Genomic DNA, 24144 nt, shown 5'->3' with positions numbered 1-24144 from the left:
TATTAACGGAAGTAGGATTATTTCAGATTATGCGCGCTTGAGATCGCAGAGGAACAGAGAAAGCGATACACTATCGTGAATTTAACAGGGCTAAGAGACTATGGGTTATACAAGAAATATGTAGGAAAATCAGGTAAGAAAGGCAAGAAAGAAGGAAAAAGGATATATGAGAAATTTTAAACAAAGATTGCGAAGGAAAGCAAACAAAACTAACGAAGTATCTATTAAGACTTGTGATGACAAAAAGAGAAGGGAAATGTAAGCACATGTATGTGGGAGAGGAAAGCTCCGCGGTAATAGAATGGAAGTTAGGAGGAACAATTATGATTCCAAAAATTGAGAATGGATAAAACACACAAGCAGCTGCAGAAATGTTCAATGCAGAAAGTGTAGATGATGAATTTCATGCGCGATTTTCAGAAAAAAAAGAATAGTATAGAAGTACGAATCGGTTATGTAGTCTAGGTATTGAAAAGCAAAACGAATTAAGTGAGGATGATATTATTAGGGGATGAGTTCGGAAAGACTCGTAGCAAGACGAAGAATTGAAGGGCAAGAGGTATAAATATAGTAAAGCTAATTAAAATTATAGGAGAAGAAAACGAAGAAAGATACACAATGTAATAAAATATGTGAGACGGAAAAGTAGCCAAAAGGTTTTTAGCAGTACTAATGATTCCATTGGGTAGGAAATCGAATTAAAAAAGAATGAGACTATAATTAGTCTTATATCGCATGCACCAAAAATTCTGCTGTGTGTATTGTTTAGAATATAGGGGTGAACAAATTAGAAAGTATAAAAGGAATCATTTCGATCAGGGGGACAGAGGAGGCTAAAGGTACTAAAGATGTTGTTGATTTACTGCGAGTAGTTAGTGAAAGGTTTCTAAACAAAAGAAAGAAGCGCACATTGTTTCTTGATTTTGACAAGGCTTTTAACTAGATAAATTGGAAAATTTTGGTACAGACACTTTAAATAAATGGGTAGAATGGAAAGATCAAGACTCATAAAGAAAAATATATATATATATATATATATATATATATATATATATATATATATACTGAGGTGAATTAGAAAGAAGAAAGCAAAGGAAAATGAAGTTTAAAGGGGACTTTGGCAGGGCGTTGTCTTTTTCCATTAAAAAAATGGTTTGCCGAAGGTAATTATATTTCAGTAGGAGATAAAAGAATTAAGTGCATTCACTTTCAAGATGATAAGGCTCTTATTGCGGAATCTAAATAAAAAATTAGCATAAATTTATAAAGGTTTTAAAAGAGCTGTGGAGAATGTAGGGTAAAGATAAATACTTAGAGGAAGAAACACTATGTTAATTGTAACAAAAGGAACTGTAGCAAGCATAAAATATGAAGGAGGGAAGAAAATAGAGTAGGTGACTAGTTTTCGGCATCTAGGTAGTGTTATTTGTAGAGATATGAAATCGTACACATCGTACTGTATTTTTGGTTGGTTAGTTTTCACGACAGCAGTTTCACAAAACTTTATACTGAATAATTTAAAGCTTATTTGGGCTGCTAGCCCAAATATACTAACGTTAATTTGACCATTTTTATCATATTATTTATGATGCTAGACAGATGTATATCCCAGAAAGTAAAGTGAAACTAATAGAAATTGAATTCTTTATGAATTTGAAATAATTGTAGATACGTGAAATACATAATTCTATTGTGGGAATACACTTGTTTAAGAAGAGCGAAATATAGTTAATATTTATAACCCGCATACACAATATTTTCAGCAGGTATTAAATATCAGTTGCAAGCAATACCGGAGTTTTGTCGAGAGCAAATCTAGATATCTATCATTCAGCTTAATGAATATATGCTTGCTAATAACGTGGAATTACCCACCGTTTTGCCCCGTACTTCCACTTTGTTTACAGAACGCCTCAAAATCAAAATCAAAATACACATCTCAGGCGAACAGCAACACGAGCAATTAGATTCCTTTTGCGCATATCCAGCCAACCTGCATGAAATTCAAAAAAGAATCTATGGGACCTGACCGTATACCACCATGCATTATCAAGGACTCTTCTTATAGTCTTAAATATCTGCTACACTTCGTATTAAGCTCTCCATTAACACATGTGTAATATCCTGATAAATGGAAAATAACCTACTTTTTAAACTCATAAATAGTCAGTGTACATGACATCCAGAATTACGGGCCTTTCCTGAACCTTAGTTTTCCCTAAAGTGTGTGAGTAAATAATATGTGCGCATACGTTTAAGTACTTTCACCAAGCCTTATCAAAACATCAATGTGGATTTACACCGTGTCGCTAAATTACATTTCATCTTCCAATAATAACTGGATTTATAACAAACTAAACACAAGGAGCCAAGTTGATGTCTTTTGTGATAACTTTAGTCAAGCATTTAACGCTGTTGATCGCAATATTTTAGTTACGAAACTAAAATAATTATATTTTTCTGTACCTACCGTCAGATTTTTCGAAACATATCTAAGAAATCAATTATATACAGAGGCCGTTTGAAATAGGTATGACATGTCCTTCTGGAATCCTTCAAGGTCAAATTTTGGCCCTCTATTGTTTAACGTGATTATTCATGATGTAAAAGTAGTTGACTAGTGTAGTCTACCTTTACGCAGATAACCTCATCCTCTATGAAGAAACAATTTCATTGATAGATTGGAACATACTACAGGTGTTCAAATAATATGTATAATTGGTAACTAAACAACTTGCCATTAACATTGCATATATAATTTTTGGTATCACTACAGATAAATCAAAACTAAACTACATTTATTTCGTAAAAGTAGAGGACATACTTAAGTCGGAAGATCGTGGTATTTTTGACTCTGCTACATTTCACTCACCATATTGGCCAACTTATAATGAACACTATAACATTTACCAGTAGAATAGAAAAGGCTTTCAAATCGATTCATTCCTTGAAGACATTGTACTGTATATATGTGCATATTAGCTAAAGGAGGACAACATTGGAGTGTGCACCAATGGTTTGGAATCTGAAACATATAAACAAAGTTAACAACTCGATTGAATTCAACCTGAACTAATGGAATTTCTTAAACAGAAATACACTTATACCCAAACTTGAAGTATATATTCTAATCTGTTAGTAACTACAAAATAACATTACAAGAAACACGCAACACAGTCAAATGACATTGTATTTATTCAGTGTTCTCTAATCTGGAAAATTTTATGTTTTGTAGTTTAAAACAAGAATTATTTTCATGTATTGTAAGAGAAGTAGAACATCCAATATGGTGAGTTTATGCTTTATTTAACAACATTGTAAAAGTAATCCGAATGTTTATAAATTTCAAACAGCAAAAGCATTGAAGAAAATTTTTAATTATTTAAATACATGAAATGAGTTATAGTAGGAGGACTATAATTATATGTAATGTGGTAGCTTTTAAATAAATAAATAAATAAATAAATAAATAAATGAAGACCTGAAGTAAATTAAGATCTTAGTGTCATTTGAACAGTTTTGAGATAATGATGTTTTTCTTCGAGAATTTGTGCCGTGCACATACACATTACGCATTATATTGGCAATGATCTGGACTACTACGCACAGGTTTGGCGCTTAGATCCGAATATACTTGAACAGGCTTGGCCCATAGACCATCATTCCGTTTATAACTTGAAACTTCAGAAAATGGCACTTAGATCGAAATTTACTTCAGGTCTTCAAATGTAAACGGGAAATAAAAGCAAGGATAGGATGTCTAAAAAATCCTTTAGGAAAAAGAGCTTATAAGGGTTGCTGCTTAAAAATTTGCGAGAAAGGTTTATCAAATGTTTTGTGTGAAAGCCCTTTCCGTTCTGCTGGTCAAGTGGCTACCGTGCGTGCCTTTTTGGTGCAGGTGATCTCGGGTTCCATTTCAAGTGGGAGAGCATTGAATGCATTAAGGGAGTTCAGGTTCCACTTTAAACTGTTCACCTCTCATATAACATCGGTGCTGAAAAGGACGCTAACTTCAAGAACGAAACGAAAACAAATGTTTCTTATGAATTATTCTAAATGAATAGAATCGGGGACATTGTAAAAAAGCAACTGAGAACGACTAGAGGCTTTCTAAATGTAGACATGGATTGGACCTCGTTATCGTTGCCACTGCAGTCGTTTCAGATACCACTAAAAACGTTCTTGGCGATGAATAGCTGTCAGGATAATCGTGTGAGACAAACGCAGGGTCATAGACTTGCTTCTAACAATCGTGACTCTGATTACACTGGCAGTCGCAGTCCTCAGACGTTCCCCGTTGCTTTTTTCGGGCCCACTGAAAGGGGCGTCTGCTGTGAGAATCTTCTGCTTCAAGTCCTGTACTGTTGAAGTTACGTAATACGCAATAGAATTTCGCTGGGAGATATAGGCTCTGATTCGTACACAACAGATTCGCTCACAAAATTATAGTAATCGTTCTGCCTGATGAATTCGAACTTACTTAGCAATAAACTCGCTATAAACACATTTGTTGTGGTATAAATTTTATTCGAATCGGACGTTGTACAGAAGATATTCTTAAATACCTTTTACCAGGGTACAAAATGTGAGTTCGTTAATTCGTGCCAGGTTAAATTTACTTAACAAAGGTAACAATGGAAAATTATTCATAAAAACGAACACAATGAATGCATTTCCTAATATACTAAGAATATGAATACTAACTCACCGAACATAGGTCACTAAAAACATACCATATTTAACTTGGTACTTGGCTTCCAAATAACTTTATTTTTCCACGACTTTGCTGAAAGCCACACATTGACGATTTTCACACTACTTAATAAATTCGATAGTTAAGTATAATTCGAATCACTTCTCTCCAAACCGAAATACATTTTCCCTCAATTACAATGATTTAATACCACACAAAAGTAAGATTATACCCGTTTGATGACTAGTGCAAAAGTAGCATTAGTCATTTTCCCTTCCTACAGTTGGAACAATAGTTCCATTAATAGCCACACTTGGCACTTCTAGTCTGAGTAAGGCATCAGATTAGGTGGCAACTTCTTTTTTGCAATTACTTTCTTCAACTCACTACACTGTGAGTTATTTAAATTTGTGTAACAGATACCTCTCATTTACGAACAAATAATTACATTCCATCGATGTCCGTTATTGAGAGATTTCACTGTATATCTAATTACGTGTACGAAATTTAATAGCAGTATTTTCATTTTTCGCAACAAACAAGGAAGTGATCCTTCTAAACAGAAGTAGAATTTATAAAGTGGCAATTTTTTAAATCCAGATTCAGAATATATTCAAGTAAATAAGAAAATTACGTTTACAACGCTCGTTTAATTCTTTCGTTGCCCTTCTTTTGTCCTAAAGAGACATTTAAAATGTAATTTTAAAAATAAGCTTGATACATAGGATATCGCTTTGCTACCCCTTCTAATGTTAAGGAAAGTTATTTTCATAGTATTAATCAAGACTACTAAATACTATATTGAAAGGTTAAATTTTAAACTTCCACAACAAACAGAAAGTGAGGAAGTCGACTTTTACAAATTAAATGTGAGAGTTTTTGTTTTGAGGTACAGAACTTACGCAAGATAATCACAAACTTCGGTTTCAAATACTTTTCGGAAGTATTCTGTTTGCCATTGAAATTCTACATTGTACATTATCTTATTTGAAGTTTTTCTTCGTCTTGTTTAGCAATTTGCTTTCCATTAGTTATCGAAAAGATTGAAATAGGAGAAAAGTATAATATTGCGAAGATATCGATATATTTATTTTAAATAAGAAGTTTCGGAAGTATGTTCGTTGGATCTTCTTCCAACAAAACAAAAGATAGTAATTTGTAATTGACTACACTTGAAGAAATATACGAACATTATTCATTGTGAGAAGTCTAAGTAGTAAACAATAGCAACATGATATATAACAGTTGCGAGTAGAGATGCAAGGGCGTAGACACCAGTACAGAGACAAGTTCGTTTTTTTTCTTTCTTTGCGTGGAAAATTTTATGCTTTCTTTCTTTTTTTTTTTTTTTTTAATATTTTGATTTTAGTGGAGAGATAACAGTACGTCCACTAGCACTTTTATTTCCCATTAAACATGGAAAAACATTTAATTTCTGCATTCTAAACAGAATATTCTGGAAAAATTCAAGAATAAAAAAAAATCAGTTGTTCGATAGGAAAGAAGAAACGCAGTCGGTAGATGTCGTGGGTTTTCAGTTGTTCATATCGGAATTCTTGTTCCAGTGAATTGTTTTTAATGTTTAACATCAAAAACAATTAGATAATGTTTAACGACAAAAATGTTTTAGTAAAAACTGTTATTAATAGTCTTAGCAATAACTGTTGTGAAAATGCATTAGATTTTTTAAAAAAATATATCATTTAAAATTTACGAATAAACTAAAAATTCATTATAACTATATACAGCGTTTATCTTGGGTGCTAAAATGTGAGGGGAAGAGTGCTTAAAGCGCTATTCACAGGTTTCTCACTTCAAAAATTTTGACACGGTAAAGAAACAAAGAGTTCTGTAAATAATGATGTTAAACTAACATCATATCCAAAATAAACGTTTATGGCCTTAATTTCGTGAACTGAACTCTCTGAAGCTCCCCGTACAAAGAACGAGATGTAAGCAAGAATTTGTACCAAAAGAGAAACAGTTTTATATTTGTTTCTTGATTTATTGTACTTTTGTCTTGCCTAGCGGGTAGAATTTAGGCAAGCATTAAAACGCATACATCAAGATCTATAACTTCCAGTTACTTGATAAGAGGGTTAGGTAATCAAAACAACACTTAGGATATGGGGGTGGCATATCTCTTTGCATACAAATGCAAAACTCATAAGCATGAAATATTTGTTGTAGATTTTAAAAAATATTTCTGAACGATGATTTTGCTTTTTAATTGCAAATACGTTTCTCGTAACCTTATCTAATCTGATACATAATATCAACTGATGCTCTGTTCTGACATATTTCTTTTCTTCCCTTCCCCGATGAAGTATGAAAGCATATTCTTTTCATTCTTTTCTTGTGCTTTGTAATATAGTTTTACTATTCTGTGCTAAATAATTTGTTTTAGTTGTCCGCTTCGGGATTCTTATTCCAATTATATATATATATACTCTTTTGCTCCACCCTTTATCAGATAGGGAAGTTAAGAAATACGGAGAAAATAAAATTAAAAGAAATAAAATTAATTGTTAAGCGTTCAAGTGGGCGGTGGGCAAACAGTCAACTATCTACCTAACAAGAAAATTAGTATGCTGATATTGGACAAGTATGTGGTTTATAATGTTTTTCTTTTTCCTTTCTATTATTTTACATAATTATGTATACGTATATATATGTATATGTGTGTCCTATGTGACTGAAATATGATAATTTCAAAGTAAACAGGATAATCAAATTACTTACCAAAATATAGTACGAACATTACAATAAAATATATTATATTAACATGTACTTCGTGTTTGTCAGACAGGGATGAAAGAAGTATAAAGAAAAGGATCGAAGGCTGTGAAGCGTCATCATGGTGGCATCCGTAGTCACGTGATAGTATTGTCACATGATAGTAATTATACGAGGAACACTGAGTGGTTGTAGTGTAGTCGTTATAGACGACTAAAACCAGGGGTAGTTAGTTGGTTTCTTGAAATACCCCATACTTTCACTAAACAAATATCATAAACTCTGATATTAAACGTGTCCTACATTCGAGAGTAGTCTGACTTTCCGACATCTCATCACAAAGATAACACATCTACCATTCAGGCAGCTGCGATCGTTTCAAACTTATTCACATACGTAAATGTATTCATTGTGTAAACAGCCTTTCATGTTGGCAAAACATCTTTTGATCCACATTCACCAACATCGATATTCCTGCAACACTCAAACTCACTACCTACTGTCCCAAAGTACGTGGCACATCACAACTGTATCTTCAACCACATCTTATCTTGAATATTTTCAAAATCCTTCCCCAGATTCATCCATCTCCTTCAAAAGAAATTGGAAGACACTCGTATATTTCCATCTTACCCCCATCTTAATCATCTGTAAGCTCACACCCCAAATACTTTCACATATAACCATTTTAGTTCTTACTATAATTTTATTTTATTCTTGTGTAGTCTTATCTATCGCGTTCTATTTTTAATATAATTTTTGTTTCATATAATTCTTACGGTATTTCATTTGATATTTATATTTTTTTCTAATTTTTATTATTTATTTCATATAATTTACATTTTATGTTTTACTCACGTCTAGTTTTTATGTGTCAACTCGTTCTACTAGTTTTGTCTTTCTTCACTACATTCTCGCCACCTGTAAGGAATCAACTCTTTATCACGTTATTCCAGACGCCACTATGAAGTCGCTTCTTAATTTCACTGTTTTCTGTATTTCTTTTCTTGTCCTTCCTATCTGATGAATCATAAGGCGAGAGATATAATGCATATTGTTTTAATTGTGGTATGTTTGTATCATTTCCTAATGTGTATATGTATATAAACTGTTCTAAAAAGTAGTGAGCCTTTTGCTCACAAGATGGCGTTAATGTCTCAAATCTCAGAATATGAGTCAAGAACTGACAGTTGGAACTAGCAAATGTGCAAAAAGTATTGGAATTATTGTAATCAGATGTAAGGTATTGAGCTGAGAAGATGAGTAAACTTTCACAAATCTGTGTTTTACAATTTATTTCGATTAAGATGCAAATTCTACGCTGGCCCGTGAAAAAATTGCTTCTATTTTGACAAGATATGTTATCAGAAGCAATAGCTGAAACAACCTCGACGTTTGGGTTCTACGTGATCTGGCTCGATCAAATTTCTTCTGAAACGTAACGAACTCGAGCCTTTTCTGAAGTGATGAAAAGTGGATAACTGCGACAACAATCTGAGAAAAAAATCGTGGTCGAAGCGAGGAGTATCTCTAAAGTCTATGGCAAATCCTACGCTAACGCCCAGGAAGATTATGCTGTTCGTTTGATGGAATTGGAAGGCTATCGTGCATCTCAAACTGCTGCAACCGAGCAGAACGATAGAGTCGCACCTATACCGTCGACAGGTAGCGAGAGTACACCTAACAATTCAAAAGAGATGACCGGAACTGGTCAACAGAAAGGGTATCGTATACCACGCTGGCATCGCCAGACCGCATGTATCTTTAATGGTCCGTTAGGGATTGAGAGAACTTAGCTGGGAGGTTTTTGATGTATCTACCGTTGAGTCTGGACCTGGTTCCTTCAGACTATCGTTTGTTTCCCTCTCTGCAGAACTCCTAAATGATATTAACTTAGTTTCAAAAGAGGCCTGTGGAACTATATGTTACATTTTTTGATTAGAAACTACTTGAAGTTCTATAGCTACAAGACAATGATGTTATCGGAAAAATGGCAAAAGGTCATCAAACAAAATGAGTATGTAACTTTACAATGTTATTTTTAAATACAAGAAATGTCTTCTCAATTTTGACCCCCAAAGTCTCAATACTTTCTAGACAACCTGATGTATCACATAGGTGTGTGTGATTATGTATATACGTACACACTACTTTCTGATAGGTTATTCATTTTCTTTCTTTTTCTAATCAGATCCTTCCCCGAACATATCGTCATCCTTTTTCCAAGTAACTGATGACCAGTTTCCACGGGGCTCATATTTCTTCTTCTCGGTGTTTCTTTCTTTCTTTTCTTTTTCTTTTCTTTTCTTTTCTTTTTTTTTTTTCATCATATGAGTCCCAAACCGGAATTAGAAAATGAATTATTTTTCAGATAATAGTGAGAAAATAATCACATACACTTAGATACACTTCACAGTCTGTATGTGTGATTAGTAAATAGTTCATCATATATGTGAATCTCAGTGAGTCAAGGCATAAAAATACGTGCAACGCTGTACCAAAAAGCATGCGCGTTTGTTTTTGTTATAATATAGCATGTATTTTTAACCCAGGAATTCACATAGAAAATGGAAGCAACGCGGATTAATTTTATAGTAATATGTGTTGGTTCAAACAAATGAATCCTAGCTTGGACAGAAGAATAAGAAAATAAAATTATATTAAAGTTGTGAACAAAAACTCACTAGAAGCCATAACTATCTTCATGTTTCTCCACAGTGATGCTGTGGCTCCCTTTTCTTGATACCCAAATTCTGACTTCACCACACGTTATTACATCATAGTAACTGACGCGGCTGTTTAATAGGGAGATGCTGGCGTGTGATTTTTTGTTCAACATCTTGTTTCTCATTGTTTTCTTCTTAACTCTGAGGATGGAGCATGAGTGTTGAAAGTCAAATGACTGTCGTTAGTGTTTCTGGTATATTTAGTACACAACTAATTTTATATCAGAATTCGGGGACCATAGGTTAACTCCATTGTGAGTGAAGATACGAAAAAATAGAAATAGCGGAAAACTGTGGGTTTTCGATCTAAAATTGTGGAATTTTTCCAATCGCATGAGCCGTTTGGGCTCCACACTGATAAGGCGCACTATGTTAAATGAAAAGCATTTCCAGTTCAGCAGACAGTTCTAACGGAATGTAAGTGTACGCGAAAAATAACACGGGTAACGTGAACAGTGTTAGATAAGGGAACCTAGAACATCACGAGTTCATTTCCCATTGTTGGTCTGGCGAAGGCCTAAGGAAACTATTTCCTGACCTAGTAACATTGTTTCTTCATTTAACATACGGCACCTTAACAATGGCATAGCCAGAAACTCATTAAGGCTGTGGGGTCACACACACACACACACACACACACACACACACACACACACACACACACACAAGCGTGTTTATGTAAATATATCTGGAAAACTCTCTAGCTCCAAGTTAGAACATATAGGCGTATATATCAAATTGGATTTCTTTTGTTATGGGGCTTTGGTTTTACAATGCTATTTTTCGAGTACTCAAGCATTATGTAGCCTTATATAGCATTCATTACACATTATTGCCTGTAAAGGACAGAAAAATAGCTTTGGAAGCCAATGCGCTGACTACCACACATCCATTATTTTCAATTGTCTTTAGTTGCAAGGTGTTGAAATACTGATGAAATTAGCTGACAGGTGAAACGAATTACTAAACCAAATTTGCTTTCGCTACAACTCATAAGCAGCTATGGCGGATGGCTCTTATACAATTGGGTGATGCACGGTCAGTGTATTTTTTTCTGTCTTTCTTGTCCGGAGCTCGATGAATTTTAATTCAGGTAGCTTCCGAATTGCCTTATAGTCCTGGATCAACAAAAAAATTCGAGTAATTTAATAGGTAGTAATGAATTATGCATTCCAAAGTCGCGCGCGTTAATAATTCGGTTAAGCAGAAGCTATATATTTTTTAGAAATGAAGAATAGATATCTACTTTTTGTTCGCATTTTCTGGAGTGAATTTTGAACTATACGGTAGAGAGAAACAACTCAAAAGATGAAGAATAAAGTGTATAACTAATTTACTGATATCTTGTGTAGTGTTAAATATAAAGTTTCTGGAAATAAACACATAGTTCACAGTGAACATAACTGTGACTATACAGTACTCTCTGTGTGTGTGTGTGTGTGAGAGAGAGAGAGACAGACAGACAGACAGAGAGAAAATTAAAGAAAAGGAAAAAAAAGTAACATGAGATTCACAAATGAAGCATGCTTCATGCAAGTAGTACCATATTCGGTATTACTTTACAAAGGAACGGCTCGAGCGGGGTCATCTCTTCCCTACTACTTCATGGCTACACCACTGCGTCTTACCAGTATGGAGCCGAAACGATTAATGCGGTCGGAAAAATACAACAATTTTAGATTGATAACCAACAATTTCGAACAACTTTCTTTTCTTTTTTTTTTTTTTTTCCTTTTTTAAAACTTTACTCAAAACTAGAGAACGAATTTTTACGAAGAAAACCTTAAGGAAATATGAAATTAAAAGTCCCAAAATATGAAGAAATATGAAAATTTATTTCGAAATATTTTTCCAGATTTCAAAAATAAATGGAATTAACTACTTTGGTCACTAAATTACTTCCTCAATAAATACTACACATCATACGCAGAACTCCTCTTTGTTGCAGTAAATAACAAGTTTCTCCATCTTGTCTGAAAGCAAGTTAAATATTATGTCTATCAAGACAGTTTTGCATTATGAGAAACTTCGCTGCACATTGCATGAAGTTACAGGAGCCTTCTTGTATCGTACAACATTTTGTGCAGGGGCCGCGGTGGCTCAGTGGTAGAGCGTTCACCTCAGGTTTTTGGGGTCCCGGTTTCGATCCCAGCCCCCGCCAAGTGAACTTTGTGGTGGACAAACACCGTATGCGTGGGTTTTCTCGGAGTTCTCCCGTTTCCTTCCACTTTATTCATTCCACCATTTCATTCATTACTCATCATCACCGTCTCCTTTAGCCTAACCGGCATAACCGTGGGACGTAAAACTCAAAGATTTCATTTCATTTTTAACATTTTGTACGTTAATATCTGCTGGAATAGATTTCATTCTTTAAGCATTCTTCACATGCAACGCTGATTTAGTGTGCTGCTGCAGCTGGAATCTTGTACTTGCAGAATCTTGTATTTGAGTTATATCATTTTCAATTAAACAGACAAATGATTCAATTACAGAAAGCGTAGGTAGTAAGAGTCAGATGTCATTGGGACAATGGCTGTTAACTATGTTCACCAGACAAAAGTTAGTCCCTGGAGATATCATGGTAACCGAATAACATCAGCTCTGGCACTGATAACCGCTCGATTCGGTGAGGAAAGGAATCTACAAGGTTCTGCAGGTGTTATTACAACAAGATCTGTAGGACATCAGGAAAGAACCTTACGTTTGCGCGGAGGTGACGAATTTTTTGTCCAGTTAGCTTCTTTTAACTCATCATAGAAATGTTCAAATAATGAAAATAAAATGTAGAAAGTACTAAAACTTCCAAATTTAAACGCGAAACAATATCAATATCTCCTTATTATCAATATATAATAAGGCAGAAAGCGGTACCCAGCACCGCACCGTGGAGTAGTTGCTCGGTTGCAGTTTCTAACACTAATTGGTTTAAGCCATAGTCATTAATATAGCCCACAAATACAAATTAATCTATACGTAACGAGCAGGTTTTTTAAAAATATGTAATTCACATTTTGAAAAATTCCTGTTTAAAATATTATGTTAAATGGCCTCCAGAGTTGTATCTCTAGTTACAAAAATAATGAAATTTCTGAATAGGACATTCAGCACTTTAGAATGTTTACAAAGTACTGAAATTGTTCCTCAAGTAATCTACTAATACAGCAAAATCATTTTTATACCAAAAAAGGTAATAAAATGTGCGTATCTGTTTAGTATGGTAGGCTCTCTAAACTATTTCACCATCTGTACGGTAACATTTAAATTCAGAGAACCAGTCGCAAATTCTAACAAAATATGAAGAATTTGATAAAATGTGAACCTTCTGTCAAAATGTTATGAAATATGATTTTTTTTTTTTCTTAAGCACAATAGAGTCTGTATCTATCGAAACGCATAGATATCAAGCTTTTTCTCTCTCTAAAAAAATGAAGAATACAAAATTTCATAAATATCCGTTCTCATAAGAGAGTTGGCCCGTAGCTCCAGACTTTTCACATACCCGATATTATTCTGATAATGGATTTTCTAATGAAATTTAGTCTGGTTTGAAATTTTGACACTAGTGAAGATTTTAAATCTGTGATTAGCACCAATTCTATTACAAGGAAAGTACATTTACTTCCGTTTCTTCCTTTCTTTTTATTTATTTGTTTATTTTTACTTTTCAGTAATCGCCATATAAAATCTTCCCATTCAACAAATCACGTTGATGGACACCAACATAACAAAGAAAACGAAAACGTTTCCTACGAAAACTTGAATATGGATTATATTGCCCAGTTAACATCAGAAGGTTATGCACAAGATGCAGTTATTCGAGCATTAGGAATCACGAGGAACGATATAGAAATGGCTTGTGACATATTACATGAATTTGCAACAAAACGAACATGATGTGAATAAGAATAATTTTTAAAAGAAGATATATATATATATATATATATATATATATATATATATATATATATATATATATATATATATATATATATATATATATCGTGATTTTATTTGTTTTACTAGTCAAGGAAAAGGTACCTTCTGTGACTGCAGAATGCCAAGTGTTCAATATACTTCCTCAATTGTGTGAGGATCATATACGTAGTGGTTAAGGCAAAATCTAGTCTTTTGTTAGGAGTTTACAAGAAAGAACATGTTTTAGGGGGAAAATAAGTACAATAATGAATGATTAAAAAAAAAAAAAGTAAAGAGCACTATTTTTCTGATACGAGTAAACCTATAGAAACTTGACAAAACAACATTAAGGTCATTTTCAATCATAATTAGCATTTGGAGTAAAGGAAATTTAGTATTTCTTCACAAAATTTGCAAAATTTATTAACAAGCATGATTTTATGAGAATAAAAGTATATTTACAATGAACTAAAATATTTTTTTTTAACTATTACCAGTAAGAGTACAATTTTACGTATGCGTTTTTAATGAAGACTGCATTAAACTACTGTAAAGTGGAAAGTAATTTGTATGACTGTATACATTTATGGAGTGTGATATTATTAGTAAGACTGTTCTGACTGAAATTGATAGATTGTCACGTTGAATTTTGGTATTAGAACAATCTACCTACTCTATGTATATACATAAATATATTAACATATATATGTAAAGTACCTTCACTTCCAGAGACTTTTATGCATAGGCTCACTGAAAGCAGCAAAATATAAGCTCATTAATTTGAATGTTCGTTAAATATATATAATTTTTAAAAATTATGTTTTTTACTGTTGTGTAGTTGTTCTTGTACAGTAATACAACTTTTCCTTTTTTCGGAATAGTTTAAAATATTTCCTTCTTGTTGATGTTTCTAAAAGCATAGAAATTATGCATAAAAATTCGAACAGCTGAGCGAACAGTTACTACCATTTGGTAATTTAATTCAACAATTTTCTCAAAACTTTTGTTAAAAGTGTCTCTCTTGATCTAAATATTTTCTGCTCTACATGTATGGAACTGGGAAAGAAGGAAACGGCTATATGTACGCGTCTTCTGTATAATGTGTAATGTGTGTGAATACTTGAGAGAGAAAAGAAAAATGAAAGGTAATTATAACTGAGTTATTAAGTAGAAATAACATTTCGTTATATATCAGTGTGCACTCAAGTATAGTGAAATGTTTAATGGATGTATATTTATTTATATATATCCAGTATTATTTGATAGTACGTATATATACTGTGTCACAGAAGTCGAGTTTACCAATTTATCTTAGAAACATTCAATACTTGTGAAAGACCCCGAAACTCTATTAATTTGAGTAGCCGACAGTTTGAACTAAAAGAATTCGACCAGTGATGTCACCACGGTAAAAAGGCAGAGGACAGCTCGAAACGCTTAAGTAGAAAAGTGACTTGAATAATACATCGTTTGACAGACCTTCGCAAGACAATAATTTAGTTTAACTACTTTGTCAATATGCAGCTTCTATTGCAAATGGTGGTCAAGTCAATTTCAGAAATAAACTCATAATTAAATATGAACTCGCTCTCACTATTTTCTGATCCGAAACCTATATTTCATTACTTTAAAGAGATTATTTTTGAGTGATAAATAATTCTACCAGAGTGAGTCGACGGGAGCAACTCAAAAATTTTAAAAAGCAGAGATTTATTAATATATTGTACGAAACGTCTTTCAAAAATAATTATTTTGCTTCAACTACATTACCTCTATGTGGCTTCTATCCAAAATGGCCAAGATCAACTCTGAAATTTGCTACTACGTCATTTTGGACAGTCATAACGTACAGACGTCGTAATGATACAAATGTGTTTATCTTGAATATATCTTTTAAGTAATGTATTACCTGTCCCCCTTTGTTATTCAAATTATTAGTCGCCACTTTCTTTCTTCTCTCTAGTAATGCACTAAATCTAATTCTATTAGGTCAAAATATCATCCTAGTTCCGAAATTCTTTCCTATTTTAATTGTCAGAAAATGCAGTAGGTGGGTTCACACCTTATTACGTCAGTTACTGAAATTTGTTCGCCTGTTTTTGAATAGAGGTTATGTAGAAACGTGTACCAGAATATTTGTCTTCCAAAGATCTTTCAACCAATTACTAAACTTCTTTGTCTAAAATTTTTAAGTTGCTTCCGTGACCCCCTTCCCTTTCCAGCGACGGCATTAATCGAATTACGTAAGTCTACAATATGGAGCAGTACAATCCAGTAATTTTAGCTTTTTCTTAATATAGTAATTTGACCAATATAACTCTTAAAAAGTAAATCCTCGACTTTCTAAACACTAATATATGTTAAGAAAACTGGCCGTTAAGTAGTTACTATAAACTTAATTGTTTTTCATATACTTTAAATGTAAAATGTATGAACATTAAAAGAAATGAAGAGACACCACGAACTTAGAATTAAACAGAAAAGGGAGGAATTTAGACCCCTAATTTCTATTTGTCAGGCGAATGTGTAATTATTTAGGAGTTAATTTTCGTTGTACAGTTCGAACCTTGCTCTACAAAGCGGTAATGTTAAAGCAAATAAAACAACGCTTACAACATTGGACATAGCAGGTGAAAGTCATGTGTGATCAACACTGGAATATGTTTCTCTACTACGATGCACATAAAAAAGATCCCCAATATTTAAAGTAGACTTTGTGATAATATCTGGAAGTGCAACAAGATTATTTGAAATTATTTGCTTTAGGAATGAGCTTAAACATATGCTGTAAAAAGCGCCATGCTTTAAATTCTATGAAAAGAATTTGTATAAAAATCACTGAATTTGTTACTAAAACTTTTAAGTATTTTGTCATCTATTTCGTTCATCACTTTATTTCTTTTACAGAAGTACTCTGTTATATACGAGATTCATGAGAGAAAATATGTATAGAATATCTATAAATAAGAATTAGATTTTAAGTATAATAAGCAAAGGTAGGTTTGCATACTTATAATAATTTCAATTATGATCAAGTATATTAAATTTAATTTGGTAAGATAGTTTAGTCTTATTCGTGATAGTACAAACTTGGAAACATAAAGAGTGCAGTTTGACATAAACTTGAGTATGCATTGTGAAATATATAAGTAAATTATTAACCAATTTATCTTTCGGGATTCTTTTATTAACAAATACAGTGAGTTTCGGCTAGTGTGCCGCGAGAATATCCCAATCGTAGAGTTTGATGAATGATGCAGATCAACAATTTATTCTGTGTTTGAAATCTGATGTTCATTCCCGTTGTTACTAGATCAAAAAAGCTATTCCATAGAATAGATAATAAGTATTGTTTGTGAGAAATATTTGTATTCGAATATGATTTGTGCCACTCTGTTTCATATTAGACCTTTCCGTGTACTGTGAGCCGGAGAAGGTTCAAAATTGCTTTATAAATTATGTATGTGCGATTTTTGTCTGTCAAAAGAGGACATAGCAGACAAAATGAGGTAGTAAATTATTATTCTTTCAAAATTCATCCTACTACAACGTATATTTATTTATTTTATTTATTTATTGAACAATTTCCCAGATACAGCATAACTTTGCCATTTTACACAGGGACATGCTAACAAAAGAAAGAAAAAAAAAACAAGACAACAATAACAACAACATAGAAAAAAAAGAGTGTAAAAGTAAAACTATTCCGTCAAAGCTCGTTTAATTGCTCTTTCAAACACTGGGTAGCTCGAAAAAATGTCCACATCAGTTGTTACTTGATTATAACTGTTTGGTATTCTATAAAAAAGAGACCTCTGTATAACAGCCAACCTAGGACGGGCGAGATGGAATAGGTGGGTATTCCGAGTGATGCGGGAAGGGACACGTAAGGATAGTTCCTGAAGTAATATTTCCGATCTTAAGGTTCCATTAACTATTTTATGTAGATATTTCAGGTCAGAGATAATTCTGCGTACTTCAGGAGTCTGAATATTAAGATGTCGCAAGAGCTCCTTCTTAGATAATATTCGAAGTGCAGGAACACGAAATCGGACTATAGCAATGAAGAAATTGAGAACAGAATCAAGTCTGGAGAGATGAGTAGGTGCTGCCATGGCCCATATGGGAGAGCAGTATTCGATCTTGGGCGCTATTAAAGTCTTATAAAAAGTTGCTAATGAAGAAACAGTGCGTAGTTCGGTGAATCGATAAAGAAGTCCCAACATGCGCATTGAATTCTTTAGTATTGAGGAGATGTGGTCAGAGAAGGTGAGTTTTGAATCAAAGATGACACCAAGATCGTTATGACTAGCAGAATGTGTGATAGGGGAATCATTGATATGGTATGTGGAGGGAACAGGAGACTTTTTCAAAGTAATAGTAATACTGTCACATTTCTTACTGTTGAGTTTCAAGTGCCACATTTCACACCAGCCTGTAAGGTAATTTATGTCTTCCTGTAGAGCAATTGTGTCATGGAGACACGATATTTCTCTGTATAACTTACAATCGTCAGCAAAAAGCAGAAGGCCACTAGGTTGAGCTGATAAGTGCGTGTAGAGATCATCCATATACAGGACAAACAGTAGAGGCCCAAGTACACTCCCCTGAGGCACCCCTGAGATCACGGGTTGGGGGTTAGAAGTCGCCCCTGAAAGAACAACTCTCTGTTTACGGTCCTTCAAGTAGCTTGTGATTAGAGAGAGAAATTTGCCATGTACATTAAATCTATTGGAGAGTTTATGAAGAAGATGAATGTGACTGACAGAATCAAAGGCCTTCGAGAGATCAAAGTAGATAACATCTAATTGAGTATTGTTATTCATACATTTGACTGCACAGGAAAGAAGAGTACTTAAGTTTGAGAGACTTGAGCTTTTCGGTAGAAAGCCGTGCTGAGAACTATGGATGTAAGGTGAGGTGAATTTAAGTAGCCTGTCTTTAATTATTTTTTCGCAGATAATTGATATTACAGAAAGAAGAGATATTGGCCTATAGGAGGATACATGATCTTTAAGTCCTGATTTATATATTGGGGTCACGTGAGCCAGTTTCCAACTGGTGGGATAATACCCTTCCTTGAAGCATCTATTGAATAAGATAGATAGAGGAACCGCAATAACTGAAGCAGTTTTGTTGAGAAAGAGAGGACTAATTTTATCAGGTCCAAGTGATCTATGTGGAGATAACGATAGCAAGAGAGCCAGAACTTCGCCCGGGGTGGTAGAGAGAATGGATAAGGTGTCCGAACAGATGGGGTGGAGAGGGGGGAGATGGGTTGTAGAGGAAAGGGAAGTAAATGTTTTGCAGAAGTAGTTATTGAAGAGATCTGGTCTTTGATCATCACTCGCTTCAGTATTTTCATCTTGAATTGTTGCCGGTATGCCCGGAGATTTTGTTCTAGATTTAATTACAGACCAAAAGACTTTAGGGTTACTAACAGTAAAATCACCAATTGAGTCCATGTATTCAAAATATTTACGTCGCTGTACCTTCTTGGCAAGACTTCTAATTCTAGCAAAGTTTTTATATGTGTAGTCACTCGGATGTGATTTCCATAGAGTCCAGGCAAGCTTTTTGTTTTTAAGAAGGTCACGAAGTTCATTGTCGTACCAGACCGGAAACCTGATCGATTTTGATGCTTTCACCGGCACGAAGTCCTTTATGGCTGAGTGTACAACGGATGTAAATAAGTCCACAGCGTCGTCAACAGTTCCTACCTCTAACAAACACCAAGGAAACAGTTCAATGGCCCGGCAGATGTCACCCCAGGGGGCTTTCTTCCATAGAAGTTGTGACCTACTTTTGAGGGGCTGGTTTGTAGTAGTGGAGGGGAGGAAATCGAAAGAAACATCCAAGGAATCGTGATCCGAGGGAAAAAGATTTCTGCATGGGACAACACAACGAGGTTCTAAGTTAGAAAGAATGTAGTCAAGATTGCTATTATTGCGGGTATTATGCATATTATGTTGACCTAGACCAAGTCCATGAATAAAATTGTCCATGAAATAACTGTCGTTTCCATCTTTAGCGACTCCATGCTTGCTGTCCTGCCACGTGATGGAAAGGTTGAAATCACCCAATAGGATGACGTCACCGTGTGACAACGCATGTAACAGTGAGTCATGGCAAGCTTCTAAGATGTGCTGGGGGGTGTTCTTGTGCGGCCTATAGAAGCATCCAATAAACACAGAACGACGCTTTGGAATAAATACTTCCACCCATATAAGTTCACAATTCCGTTCGAGATCCAGTCTTCTCTTGCTCTTCCACTTATTATTTACACAAATCATCACTCCACCTCCACGAGTTATGCGGTCTTTACGATAAATGGTGAAATTATTAGAAAAGCTAATTTCACTGTCGTTCACTGATTCGTTCAGCCACGATTCGGTCACTGCGAAACAATCCAGTTCCCTTATCTCACCTAGGTTCAATGAGCACTCAAGTAATTTGTTTTTAATGCTACGAACATTTTGATAATATATATTGAAAGCATTAGTGTAATATGAACAGGGTGGGCCAGGGTTTACGTGAATATCACCACAAAGGAGGAGAAAACATGAAACGAACAGAACATTAAACATTTAATGTTTTTGATTGATAGTTTTAAGTTTTAGTCAATATTTAATTAATATTGTCTAATTCATAAATTTAAAGAAACAATAGAATGATTCATTGCCAAACACATCTTTTTTCCTGAATGAACGTTATGAGTGATAAATCATGTATTGTTAAACCTGTTTCCTTCTAGGCCAGTCCTTACTGTGTTCTGTAATATGTAGTACATATTTTGGTGAGCCAAAATAAAACTTTTATTCTGGTTAAAAGAAAAACTTCCTATGGTATATATATATATATATATATATTCTTCTGTAACTCCTCAGGTAGATGGAACAGGGTTGGATTATGTAAATGTTGGTTATAGTTGTAATTTAGATCGAAACATGTAAAAATCTATGCTATTATCTTATTTTTTTCATAGAAGTGTGCATGTTACAACAGTATTATTATTATTATTATTATTATTATAGTTTCTTCGTTATTTACATTTTTGAATCTTAAAATACTGCTGATGTGTCTTTACGAAAGATAATATCCATCTGTGTAACGTCTAAGTATATTAAGATTTAAATTCAATGATGTTTGATTCTTATAATGTGGTTAAAATCACATCAGTGGTTGATATGAATTATCATGCTGCCAATGGTTTTAAGTAGTGAAAGCGGACCAAGCCAACTGCTTCGTTAAATATTGTAGCAGGCATTTGTATTCATTTTTTTATGTATATGCTTTATAGATTTATGCATGAATGCGAGAGAGAGAGAGAAGTATGCGATGTGTGTAATAATTGTCATGTGAATATATGGAACTATTAATAAAATATCACGTCGTTTATTCAAATGTTGGTAAATCCTATCAGAAGAAAGAGACGTTTTCCAAAACTTTGGTTATTTTCATTTACTTGTTACTTACTAGATTTAACTTTTACAACATATACTTTATACATATTGTGATGGACAGCATCGTTTCCATGGATTTTCTCTGTTCTTCCGTTTCCTCCCACATTCTCATTCCACTGTTATTTCACATTTTGTATTTCCATAACCATTTGTCTCCTAATCCTAAAGGGCATACTCGTGGGACGTTAAATTAAAGATATATTTTCCATACATGTAAATTAACCGCTATATTGTCAAATGGTGAATATAATATGACTTGAAAGAATAATAAATTGTAGAGGCTAAAATCAAAATTTTCGAGCTTGATATTCAATGATATCTAATTAACTTAAAGGAAAAATAGTAAAATTGTATGATTGTAAATATTCTGTTTCGTGATGAACATATCCTGATTCTTTTCTAATTTCAGAATGTAAATAACAATATAGAAATTACTGAGTTATAGAATAAAATGTGGATAATATTCTCCACTATGTAAGTAGTTATTCCTCCTCTTCCAGACTGCATTCTAGTGTGCTTTCCCTTAAACTTCTTAATCTAATTCATTCACGAGGATATGGTACTTTTTTTAATTTTCTTTTTCATTTCTTTGAGTTATAAACAGTCTCTTATTGTTAAGTGCAAATGTTTTGTCAGAAACTCATTTTCATGAACCTTGCTTTTCAGATTTCAATCTGATTCACGCTAATTCCTTCATTTATATTTCCTGACTACAACAATATATAACATTAAACTCATCTTCATATTTTATAATACATCATAACATAACATTTTCATTTTATTACATTCACTTCTCCGAATATTTATTTGTTTAGGCCTTCAAAAACAATCTAATGTGGTTTCGATTTGACTCACTCCTGATTAAATATCATAAATATAGTTAATATTTATTTTGAATCAAACTTTAATAAAAATATCTGCATAGATGCAATAATATATCGTAATTTATTGATAGCACATAAATATAGTAAATATTCATGTTCAAATATGCTTCGCCGAAATCAGTAATGAAGATTAAATAAACCATTTCAAAATCGAAGTTTGTTTTTGTTCTTATCATTTTCTAGATGTGTACTTCATTGTTGCAAAATTTATCTATTATAACAAAAATAGGGCTATATGTGTGTGTTATATATGGGTGCGTTTAAAAGAACTAACACTGTATCTTCGTCCTTTATCGCGAAGTGTAATTTTGGATTGCAATTAATATTTTTCATTCAAAGAAACTCCGTCTTATTAATACTCTAACTCTTGTTGTTGTGCTGCCTGTGTTTCAACACGAAAAGGAAAGTAGATGCCTAGAGTGTGATGGAGTGGAATGTCCTTTGTATTGAATTTCGATGACTGTTATCAGTTTCCTAATCAAAATCAATATATAAATAATACGTGGTCCGGTTGAAAGAGCTCCTTTAATTAAGATGAAAGTTAAAAGAGCAAAATGAATACTATTTCAAATTTTATTTTATCATCGTGCAGACCAAGGTCATTATTTTGTCATCACTTTGTCTTAAAGATAATATTGTTCAAATGTTTATCGTTACAAATTATACACTACTGAAGCCTCATCCAAAAATTCTGCAATGTACACTCATGTCCAAAATTATTGTCGCATGTCTATAAATATTTTCTTGTAGAAATATAATTTGATAACGAATTCGCCCGATATTTCTTATAATGTTAGTATGTGTATAATCGACAAAGACATGTATGTCAAATTTCATGTAAAAAGAGCAGTAAATAAGAACAATAAAACGAAAATAAAATTTTCTTGTCCATTTAGCAACATTTTGTTTTACTCATCCTAATTTTCGTATTTATAATTCTTTTCCTATGAAATTTACCACAAATATACATTTCCCGATTATACACATAGTGTCAGTATTAAAAGTACCCTACAAAATCATTATCAAATTATATTCTTACAAGAAGACAGTTATAGATTTGCGACAATTATTTTGGACATGAGTGTACCTATTCATTAAACTCTGAATAAGCCATGAATTTCGTATATCTTGAAAAAACCTGGAATAAGCCGTGAATTTCGTTATCAAACCTTGTAAATCTATGAGACTTGTAGTGTTTTTCCCGCATCTTGTATGTATAGCTGACATCATAATTTGAACAAGAGCAAGTTTAATTATTCTACTGCAAAGTGCCGACCGTAGTGCCACGTCTTGGGTCCCGTCCACCCTTCAGTCTCGCATCAGGTGTTTTTTTGTTGTCGTTGTGCAGTCAGCAAATGTTATTGTTACAAACTTTCCGCCAGTCAAATTGAAAATTTTTAAACCGTAAAAACAGTAAAAAAGCCATGAATTCGATAGTTTGGTTTGAGTGGGAACCCTGTCATTATCTCTGGTATTGCCGCGATTTCGGTACAATAGTGTCTTTCAGTTCCGTGACTATCTGCTCCGTATTATGTTTCAAGACTTCAGTTTCTTGGTATCCCCAAAGAAAATAAGGGCAAAAGTTCACGAAAGTATAGATTTAGTGACTTAAGTTGACGATGCAATACGAAAGCCACGTAGTTGAATGAATCGTCATGGAAACATGAAACTGTGACGTTTACCGGGTGATTTTCCTTTTAATAGTGGAACCAGTTTGTTTGAAA

The 24144-nt window shown here is 33.5% G+C and overlaps 1 protein-coding gene across 2 annotated transcripts in view; it reads left to right on the top strand.

Annotated features, from left to right (window-relative positions):
* Cbl (E3 ubiquitin-protein ligase CBL) overlaps nucleotides 1-14888 on the top strand; it is a 302440-nt gene extending 287552 nt beyond the window's left edge. For both annotated transcript variants that reach the window (XM_081725868.1, XM_081725867.1), the window contains one exon: nucleotides 13827-14888. In XM_081725868.1, the coding sequence (XP_081581994.1) occupies nucleotides 13827-14052 (226 nt within the window). In that variant the 3' untranslated portion in view covers nucleotides 14053-14888. The remainder of the gene's footprint in view (nucleotides 1-13826) is intronic.
* Nucleotides 14889-24144: the final 9256 nt, after the last annotated feature.

This window comes from Thermobia domestica, chromosome 9 (genome assembly GCF_964235325.1).
Source record: "Thermobia domestica chromosome 9, izTheDome1.hap1.1, whole genome shotgun sequence".
Taxonomy (NCBI): Eukaryota; Metazoa; Arthropoda; class Insecta; order Zygentoma; family Lepismatidae; genus Thermobia; species Thermobia domestica.
This window is presented reverse-complemented; position numbering and strand designations above follow the sequence as displayed.